The 11,860-nt window shown below is 26.1% G+C and overlaps 1 protein-coding gene across 1 annotated transcript in view; it reads right to left on the minus strand.

Moving 5' to 3' along the window:
- Positions 1-11,860, minus strand: part of LOC111615272 (twitchin-like) — a 263,599-nt gene that overhangs the window by 165,858 nt on the left and 85,881 nt on the right. The window contains exons 23-28 of the mRNA XM_023356687.1: positions 11,164-11,216; positions 10,537-10,812; positions 10,228-10,316; positions 7,471-7,826; positions 6,593-6,632; positions 4,393-4,489 (exon numbers count right to left, since the gene is read on the minus strand). Of these exons, the coding sequence (XP_023212455.1) occupies positions 4,393-4,489; positions 6,593-6,632; positions 7,471-7,826; positions 10,228-10,316; positions 10,537-10,812; positions 11,164-11,216 (911 nt within the window). The remainder of the gene's footprint in view (positions 1-4,392; positions 4,490-6,592; positions 6,633-7,470; positions 7,827-10,227; positions 10,317-10,536; positions 10,813-11,163; positions 11,217-11,860) is intronic.

The following is an 11,860-nucleotide window of genomic DNA, read 5'->3' on the forward strand; positions in this document are numbered from 1 at the left end:
CGCTTCGATCTTCAACATCCTAACCAACGGAAAAGATCAACCGGACAAGGATAAGCTGTCAGGGGTCTACAGCATACCGATTATAGATCGCAGATGTGATAAAAACCTTCTGTATGTGGGCTCCACCAAGCGATCCTTAGAGGTTAGACTCAAAGAACACGCTGCGGATATTCAGAAACAAAGGAACACGACGACCCTAGCAGTATATGCTTCCGATCCAGATATAGAACCCGAATTTAAGAAAGCAAGAATTATCCGCACCGCACGGCACGTACACCATATCAGATGGCTAGAGGCGGCCAGCATATATTTGGCTAACCTTAAGGATAATCAATGCATCAATTATAAAGAAGAGATTACGTTATCAACAGCGTGGCTAGCGTTTATGAATAGTAATTTATGATAGCCCGTTTGGAGTCGACTGCGCATGACATACAACGACGGAAACGGGAAACGTGCATTCGAACTTACATATTTCGAATTTAAAGTTTTTACGAGCTGCATTTTCCATCAGAGATTCGAAAAAACCTGAAGAAGAACCGGTTAAGGGTTCGAAAACGTTAGTTTTGATTCGTTTTGGATCGTTAAGAGTTAGTAGACACACCGGTAACAGGTTAGAAAGAGGTAATTATATGACAACTTCTTGGGTAAACTTTCTCAACGATTAACAAAAAAGAAACAATCACCACTTTAACGACATCCAATTCAACCCTCGTGGACATCCTCTACTTACTCCAGGTATTTATCAACTCGCAAACCACTGTAAACTCTCTCTCAAGAACCCATCTATTATACTCACTATCGACAAATTGTATGTCATGTATTGCCTATCATTTCCAATTAAACAGTTGTTACATTAACCTAGTCTCTGCATAAATTGCTTCCGGTGCGCTGTCTCTCACTCCATCCCACCCGATCACCTGCACATGCAACTGCTCACATGACCTACATTACCATATCAACCTGATGGAGGTTACACTGGTGTCAGAAGTCAAGGATTTTCAGCCCAGGTCACATTAACATTTACAATTTTTTTGTATAAAACCCACCCCTACTCTCAAAATTAAGATTTTTGCCATTTTATAATAATTAAAAAATGTAAACAGTTTTTTAAATGAAATACCATAACAGATAGTGCCACCAGAATTTTAAATGTTACCAGAAAAAGCAATTCATTGCTGGACTTTTTACATTTAAATGGATTCACATTACATTTCTGGATTCCTCATCTCAATTAATGGAAAATGGCAAAGTTTTATCAAAATCGGTCCATGAAATTTTGAGAATGAACTCAATTCTATAAGATGTGCTAGTGACCATATAAATATCATGTGACTGTGTCATGCAATTCATGTGATATTGCTTTATTGTGCATGCTTGTGAAATGACCTTATATCTCAAAAACAAAGTCATGTACCCCATTTTTTATTGCATTTTTGTATTCCACATTGTAATTAATGGGAAATGGCAAAGTTTAATCAAAATCTATAGAACAGATTTTGAGAATGAACACAATTCTGTAAGCTTTATAGAAGCTTCACTAATGCTCTGCTTCAATTAATTAAATAACTAAATAATATTTTAAACATCTAATAAATAGTAATCAACATTAAACCAATGAGAATGTTATTATTTAAAATAATATGGAGCCAATTAATAAAAAATTAAACTAGGCAAATGGCATTTAAATTAATTTTCCAATTACATTGTGATATTTTGAGGTAAACTTTGACATCTTATAGAGCCTAAGATATTTGCCTGTTTTTATTTTTCTGATAATATACTGAATATCCCTGTTTAATAGACTATTTCATTTTCTATAAGAGTAGAATCAGACTTCTATAAGAAGTCTGATTCTACTCTTATAGACTTCTATAAGAAGTCTGATTCTACTAGTATTCTTCAAATATTTAATGATGGTGAGTGAATAAGTCAGTCAGTCAGTAAGGCTAAGGTAACTTTATTATACAGATGCAAAATTCTTTCTTTTTGGAAATTAACTACTTAATTAATAAAAATAGAAAAATTTTATATATATATAATTTGTTTAGAAACTATAACTTTTTTTATTACAAAACTGAAACAATGCTGAGGTCATTAAAAAAAATATGCATTTACAATTTTAAAATTAAAAAAAAAAAATATTTGTTTCACATTATTAGATGACGACTAATAATTCCATGTAACTCTAATAATTGAAAATTATTACTTTTGAATAATTTTTTTCTAGGATTTAAATTTTTGAGTTAAATCCAACTTTAAAGTAAATTCTATTGACATACTTTAGAGTTTAGACTATTTTAGTAGTAATCTTTGTACATTACAATGAGACATTAGACTCATTTGTTCAATTTTGAAATTTATGAATATTTTTATATAAATGTTTATTATTACAAATATAATTTTGAACTGGTGAATATTTCAAATTGACACTCAGAAAAACAGAAATTTAATAACAGCTTACAAATATTTAAAGATAAATTCTCAATATTAAAAATTCTTAATTTCAGTATAAAAATTCAAGCAAGAAATCGAAATGTTACATCAACATATAAATTTATACTATAATATTGATACCACATTTAATACTGTATAAAAGGAAATACTTTAAATTAAAATATTTAAAATGATTATTTAATAATAATTAATATATTTAAAATCTTTAAAAAAACCAAATTAAAAGTTGAATTTTAAATTTTGATTTCTATTATTACAAAATTAATAAATAAATAAACAAAACTGTTCCATTAACAAAAAAATTGCTCCTAATTTAAAATGGATTGTAAAGCCCCCATGTATGATTATGAAATGAAAAGTCTGTTCAATAAATGAAGCTGATTTGCTATAAAAGGTAATCTCAGATAAACATATAACTTTCTTGTTATATTTTTGTAATTTTTATAATAAAATGATTGTTTATTTAACGTAAAGATATCAAAGTAAATAAATACATAACTGTTCTGTTGAAGTTTTGATTCTGAAAACAGAATTTTTACACATAATACATTAATATTTTCGTAGAAAAGTAAGAAATTTTTTATTACATAGATATATAGATTAAAATTAGAATACATAGATAAAAGAAGTTAATTTCAATATACAGTGTATATATATGAATTCCTTTCAATATCCATCTAATAATGTTTACACTTTTTAAAAACTCTTTTAACTGTTTTCTGGCTAAAAATTCAACTTAAAACTATTAATTTAATAACTAATGAACAATAAAACTTAAAAATAACTCTGTAATTGAATATTGTAAAAACTAATTAAACTTTATAATAAGATAATTATAATATTATGAATTTATTTTTACATTTTACCTTGCGTAAATACAGTTTGATAACAGATTAAGTAATTATAAATTAAAGAAGTTTAGTCTATCAACATTCATTAATCTATACTAATATTATAAAGTAGTAATATTTGTAAGTATGTAAGTTTGTTTGCAGCAGGTAATCTCCAAAACTACTCATCCGATTTCAAAAATTCTTTCACTAATATTTAGAATGGAACTTCAGGGTGGACATAGGCTGTATATTATTCCGTTAAACATTCATATAAATTAAAATATATAATCTAGGTTAAGGCTTTTATGTCTAACAGATGGCGCTACGAGTACGACACCCTAAGTTTGCTTTTCTGTGAAAATGAACTAAAGCAGATCATCTATCTATTTATATAAATAAAAATGTAATGTTCGTTTGTTCCTACCGATTCCTTTGAAATTTTGACATAACACTGCATTCGAAATACGCATGTGTTTATATAATATACATGTCAAAATTCAACCCCACTGAAGGGAGATGGTTAGGATTAAGGCTTACAGTAAAGAACTCTGCTTCTATTTATACTATTTTAGATGCGGGCTTTTGCATTTTTGATTGCGTTTTAATAGGGTACGTCAAGAGAATGTACACTAAGAAGAAATTTTTCAATATTCCCCCTGCAGGGGGAGAGAGATAGGATTAAGGCTTACAGTAAAGAACTCTGCTTCTATTTATACTATTTTAGATGCGGGCTTTTGCATTTTTGATTGCGTTTTAATAGGATACGTCAACAGAATGTACACTAAGAAGAAATTTTTCGAAAAATTCCCCCCCACGGAGGAAGTGTTATAAATTTATAATAGATACATTTTGAGCCACAACAACACGTGGCTGGGTCTGCTAGTATTAGATAACAAAGTAACTTTTATATATTTATATATCACTTAATTTATTGAAATAATTATCATCAAATTACAATATTACAAACATAAGAGAAGAAATTTAAAACAAAAATATTAGAGAGGACTTCATACATGATTTATTTTAAATAATATTTATGGAACATTATATATAAAAATATCAATTAATTAATTTAAAAGCAAATAAATAATATAATAAATACCTTTGCCTCTTTGAGACTTCCTTTCCTATCTTGTTCTGTCTCCTTTAGACCTCCCCAGTCAGGATCATTAGGATCTCTACCCCATTTAGCATATTGTCTAAAAAATTTAAATCAGATATTTGAATTATAAAAAAAATATAATATAGAGAGTTTATTTTAATAATAATCCAAATAACCAAAATAAAATTTATTGTAATTAATATTTGTATATTCATCTTTCGTAATAAATGTTATTTCATTTTATTTCAAACATATAAATAATAATTGGTTTATAATTCATTATATTTTTACAATGAGAAAGTACTGTAATAAGAGAAATATTTGTCACCAAAAATCAACAAAAAAATTTATCGATTTCTTATTGTCTTTGTTAATATCAAGAAAATAAAGTTTTCTAAAATCATTTTTAAAACTAAATATTATCTAATGATTCTAAATAAAATGAGAAATATTAGTTATTTCATCTTTAATGATTTTAATCTTTAAGCTGATATAAAAATTATCAGTTTAAAGATTAAAATCATTAAAGATGAAATAACTAACATTTTAATATAATGTAAGAAAATGAAATATCTAATACTACTACATAGAGTAACAATAAAAACTTTTTTTATTCATATGAAGAGATAATAAACATAATAAAGCAATATTTAATTATTTATCTTTAAATCTATAATATTTATTTTCCAATTCATCCATAACTATATTTATTTTCTACAAATTAATCAAAAATCCTTATGAAATGAACTGTATCAAATTATAGAATTTATTGTCATAAACATAAACCGAGTTTTATAACATTTTAACAAAAAAATAATAAATTACCAGTCTACCCCCGCATAACATTATTGATTTTTCCATTTTATATGAATTCCATGTTGTATGAGTCACTTAGATTTTACAAATACATGAGCCATTCAGAGCCCAGCACATGCATTTGTAAAATCTAAGTAACTCGTACAACATGGAATTCATATAAAACGGAAAAATCAACAGTGCTATAGGGGGGTCGACTGTATTTTAAAGAGTTACTCTAAATTTACTTAATTTAATTCCACTTCATAAAAAAAACACATGCATATTTTAAAATAAAATTATGATGACATTTATAAGTTTGCTGATTAACTCTTAGTAAATTTAGTTAACGTTTTAAAAATATTTATTTACAGCATTCATTGATTTTTAGAATGAATTCACAAATCTATATTACCAGTAATTATAAATATCTGAATCTCAAAAAAATTTATATATGGCATGAATTTATTCAGATTTTAAACTTGTAAATAACTTTTTTTTAAAGTTGTTTATTCTAACTACTCTATACATTTTTAATAAAACATTTCAAACAAACATTTATATACAGTAGAACCCTGATTATCCAAGTCCTGGTTAACTTAGTTTCTGCATTATTTGGGGCAAATCTGTAGGTGAATTACACTACTTTTCTTACACTATAATTCATAAAAGAAACTTTAAAACATTAATAAGCATATTATAAACAGAGGAGACAAAGTCAGACTGTCCATTTTTACTGACTCCTCTAGCTCCACAATCTTGGTAAAACAAGACCAAACTGTATTTATACACTACTGTATGTATTACAAAATTATATGTTTCTGTTATTTTTTATCATTTAACTGAAATGTGAGACCAAAAAAACATTCATATTAAAATGTAACTACAACAATGCACATTTTTTTTCCTTAAAACTATTGTATTAGCTGTATATTAAATAATGTAAATATTGTTTTTTTATATATCATTAAATTCAATAAGGTATAAAAAGAGATTGAATAGTAATATCATATAAATGTTTTATATATTCAATTTTTAATTCAAAATGGCCATAGTTGCCTGCTTTATCTGACTTTTTTGTTATCCAAGATAGTATTGATGAACATTACTCTGGATATCAAAGTTCTACTCTATTTTAAATTTTTTTAAAATTAATGACAATAATTACTACTGCAAAATCTTTAAAAAATTCTTCTATCATTATATTTATTCTAATGACATACATATTTTTGAAATATTTTAAAAACTAAACGATAAAATTTGAATTCATTAAATTCTAACTTTATAATGGAAATTTAGATGAGAGAAATTTAATTAAAAAGCAATATAGCCTAATTAAATTAAAGTACATTTACTCCAATTTTAATTTTTATATTAATATTATTATTATAATTAAAATACTAACCTATGTTTCAACATAGCTCTGAAATCCATACCACTTTCATCTAAATGAAAAAAAAAATAGATAAAAATGAATTTATAAAATATTAGAACATAAATATTACAATGCTTTTATTTTAACTTTCTAAATTATTTATTTATAGCAAAATAATAAGTTAAAAATGGTATAAAAATAATATTAATGAATAAAAGATATTCTGTAAATCATGCACCATAGACAAATTGTAATATAATGGGTTTTCCATTTCAGGACAATGAATGCATTCTTTAACCAATGACAACACATGCATCTTAATCCTGGCATATGTTATTATAAGTCCTTGTAAATCCTGTGACATCTGTCTGCTCAATCTGGAATCAGTAAAATCAGCATTCATTGCATGTTCAGTGTCCAGAATAACACAGCATGACATTTTGCAGTGTGTGAAATGATTGGATCATATAGTCTTCAAAAATAGTATCATATTATCATACTACACAAATTTTTATATTTTAGTACTATTATTTTTTTATAATGAAAGGAACTAGTTATACAATAGTTTTTGCAATTTAACAACACTTGAGTATAAAATTAAATAGATAAAAGAAAAAAAAATCTCAATAAATATAAGGAAAATATAACTGGCCAATAAGTTTTTAATATATAACCAATAAGTTTTTAATGATTATCTTCAGCTGTCACATCAAATAATAAAATAAGATGTAGAATTGGCATCATAAGAAAATAGATAATAAAATTCTAATTTAATGTAATCACTATCATTGTTGATCATTTAATCTAAAACTGATTTTGTAGAATAAATTTTTTTTTATTTAATGGAAAAAATTTTCTACATTGCTATTTTATATTTACTTGATATGATTAAAAAATAAAATTCTTACCACTGACAAACAGAGTTATTGTTACGCTATCCTCTCCATGTTTATTATAGGCAACAACTTTATATTTTCCTTCATCATTGGTCTTAGCTTTTCTGATACATAAGCACACAGTATTCGTATCCCCATCAGTAATTACTTTGTATCTACCACCTTCAAATATCTCCTGTACTCCTTTATAAAATCGAAAATCTGGAACTGGATTTCCTTCGACTTGGAATGGTATATAAGCTGTGCCACCTTCAACTGCACAAACATTATTTTCATAATCAACAATTGCAGGTGGTCCTTCTCCAGATTCAGGTATTGGTTTCAAAGGAGTTGATGGTTTATCAATCTTTTCTTGTAATTCTGAAATGCTAAATAGAAAATAAAAAAAAATAAATGTATTTGACTAAAAGTTTATTGACTTGCAATAATAATGATATTATTAAATTTAATTGTACTTTTAAGGATGGTTATTAGTAGGTTTGATATTAAGAAAATAGAAAATATTTTTATTGAAGTTTCAAAACAAATAAAGAAAATTATTATAGGAAATCCTTGTTAATTAAAACTCAGATAGTTCAAAATCCCATTAGTTTGCAACTGTACTTCTGTCTTAGCCGGGGAAATAGAGGTTTACATGTTATGGAATTTGTTAGTTTGAAATATGACTACTTCAAAATTAAAAGTGAAAATTCTGTCCAAACTGTGATATGCATATGTTAACTACTTTGTTTAAATTGAAGTATCTTCATGACCAAGAACAACTCTAATCTGATAAATATGGCTTTGCTTTTACACTAACACATTTTTGGGTGTCACCTTAAGGTACATATGGACTACCCTTTCTTCTCTTATCTCATAAAATGTGGCTGGTTTTTGGGATTCCAAGATTGGGCTAAGAGTAGCAGATAGATATTTGTAGGGCTCTAGGGGCTATACGTTTGGGCAACTTACTACTTTTTAAGCTACTTTTCATCAAAATGTAGCCCAAATTATTTTTATTCTGCTTTCTTTACTTTTTATAAAACCTATATGGCAACCTGTGAGGTTCTCATTGGATACATGCTGTTTACCTACAGTTTATTTATATTATTATTAATTATTAATTAATGAAAATAACAGTCTGTAAATGTAGCTGTACTCCATTTGCTTAATAAATTTCATCCAGGGGTGTCGTTTCCACTATGGAAGGTATGGAAGACTCCATACCTCACATTTTTGCAGGTATGGAATTCCATACTTCAGAATATTGAAAAAATTATTTATAATTTAATGCAATGCAATGCACTTTCTCTCTGTATGAAAACAAATTTTTTCCTTGGATTTTTTCCTTGTTGACCAATCGAACACTTACATAATCCAAAGTATCGAAATTTTTCTAACTCTAAGCAATGCATCATCAACCTCAACTTTTAAAGAACCGACACCCATGATTTCATCAATTATGTAGCATTTGGCATATTGTATAGAAATATGTAAATGTCAAATAATTCAAAACTTGATAATTCAAAGTTGTAATTATTTTGTCCCTTGAATTTCAAAATAATGAGGATCTCCTGTATTTCTCTTATTATACTACTTATACTAACTTTTTTATCTTATCTTTTTTAAAAACAATTAGAAAAAAGAAAAATATCTTGAATTTTTAAACCATTAGGCATTTTGTTCAAGAAAAAAAAATTAAATAAATAAATAAATCAAAAGCATACAAGATTACAAGGAAATAAACATTCAAAGATGATGACAATGCTTTCTTCTAATAATTTAATAGAATAAAAATTTAAAAAATTTTTGTCTATTCTGCCAAATTATCATCATTTCATCAACATACCTTAGACAAATATCTAAAACAAAGGAATCATATGCAGAAAAGAAAAAAATTGATTTTCAGATTTTCTGTAATTATGTCAACAAAAACAAAACACACATAATGGAAATTCTATTTAGGCTGCAATTTGAATAAATTGTAGACCTATAAATTTCCACAAAATTTTTAATAAAAATTTATTTTAAAAGCTAGGCACAGTTCATTTTTTGTATGAACATGAACTAAGAATTAAGTCAAAGTGCTAGCAAGTCAATAATATTGTTTCAGGGCCATCAATGATGTCACTTGGATGTTGGACATGGACAGGATAGTTGAATAAAAACCTTGTATCTTAAAACAAAATCATGGACCCCCTAGTTTTATTACATTTTTAATTTCCTCAGCTCATGTAAAATGACAAAGTTTAATTGAACCCATCCAATCAAATTTTGAGAACTAACTCAATTATATAAGCCTATAGAAGAGGATTTGTTAATGCTCTACCTCAAATATTGCACAAATATTTTACAAATTACATAAATAAAATTTAAAACATTCTATTATACAAATTTTATAATTTTATTTTTAAAAAATAATGAAATGGTGCATTGACTGCTTAATTTCAATGTGATTTACATTATCTGCAGAAATCAGACTCTGATTTTCTTTTCATTTAATTAAGTCTGAAGTTTCTTTATATTATAAGAAATTTAAGACTTGACTTGAAAGATCTTTGTTCAATTATTTTAACTATATTTAGCTAATCCATTATTTATGTTTTATTAAAATAATCAATTTAGTATTAATAAATAGATTTAAAATATTAAGAGAAGTAAACTGAAAACAATATAATTCATTGTTATTGCAACTTTATTTTATTTTATTAGATAACTGCTGTTAATAAATATATAATACTGTTAATTACAGAAAATAAAATAATAATTTATCCTTATTTATTAATTTACCTTGGTCTTCGTAAATCAACACTTGGTCTTCTTTTTCTGGTTTCTAGTAATTCTCCTGGTCTAAGTTTCTTCATACCAGATTCATCTTTCTGTTATAAAGAGTTATATAATATTAAAGTAATACAAAATATAAAATTTGTTAGATTTTTTAGTTCTTTATATTTACTAAAATAAATTAAAACTTTTAATCAAATTCTACATATGAAAATGTATAATGCGGTTATGATTTCAATAAATCTTTTCACATATTTGTATTCTTATATAATTTATAAGTAATTGTGCTGAAGATAAAAATAAAAATAATTTTACCTCATCTGCAATAATAAGAGATGGTCTGCGTGAATCAGCAGGACTTCCTGTATCCAATAATGAACCTCTTCTTCCACCAGCAGCAGGTTCTTTTAATACTTTCTTTAACTGTGGTTCTGGTGTAGGTTCTTTAATTATAGCTGGAATCTCTGATCCTTTTCTCCTTATCTTTTCTTCTTCAGTTACTTCTGCCTCAGCAGCTTTTTTCTCAGCAGCTTTTTTCTTTAATTTGGCTCTTTCTTCAGCTAGACTTAGTTCTTTTTTTTCTTCCACAGGCTTAAAAATGCCAAATAAATATTCATAAATTTTATAATTAACATGTAAATAAATTTTTATGGTTATTTATAATATCACTATTATAATCCTCTCTTTAAATATTAGAAAGGTAATTTCTAATGATTACAAAGTAATTGTATTGCTTTTCAATAGAATAGCTGTTACTTGAATATTAACTGCTTCTTCATTCAGTATATAAAGACTGAATTAATTTCTACATACAATGGATTCTGCTAGTTAAACATTGATTTTGGAATTGTAGAAAAATTATTGCACTTTTAATTTAAACAAGACAATTAATTGTTGTATTCTGATTACTTGTCTTATTAGTAAATGTCAAATATATTTTACCTTTTCTGCTTTCTTCTTTGGTTCTTTTTTCTTTGGCTCTTTAACTTCATCTTCTAAATAAAAGAATTACATGTAAAAATTTTATTATAAAACTATATAAAACAAATGTATTAATTATACAGAAATTCAAGTTTATATATCTTTAGTTTTCACTAATAAATTATTTTATTCTATAAAACCAAATTACCATATTTACTTGAATAATCTTGAATAATTTCCAAAAACATGACAAAAGATCAAATTGTGCAGTTCATCTGAAACAAATTTGTGAATACAACCTGCAAAGTTCAGAGTGCTTTCAGTTAACAAACATTTTGCTTATTTTGCAAGTGACAAGTTTCACTTATCAACTGGATGACTTTCATCCATACATACAGAAAAACCCCCAAATTTTTTGCATTCCTCAACATTTCAAGGTCCAAGTCCAAAAATGTAAAAATCTTGGTGAGTCATTTTTTTATTGATTGCCATACTTTCTTTCTGTTATATATAACAGAGCTGGAAAAGTAAAAATGGAATGTGCCAATTACTTGAAGATGTAGATTATTTGAGTAAATATGGTACTTCATCAGAAATTTAAAAATATTTTTAAAACTTTTCAAAACTAATGTGAAGCAATATCTGGTGTTAAACTTTTATCATAAAAAATTACTTTTTTAAATTATTTTCCATTACTTATTATTATTATTATATATAT

Source organism: Centruroides sculpturatus, unplaced genomic scaffold, assembly GCF_000671375.1.
Source record: "Centruroides sculpturatus isolate CEXI.00-Female unplaced genomic scaffold, Cexi_2.0 scaffold167, whole genome shotgun sequence".
NCBI classification, from domain to species: domain Eukaryota; kingdom Metazoa; phylum Arthropoda; class Arachnida; order Scorpiones; family Buthidae; genus Centruroides; species Centruroides sculpturatus.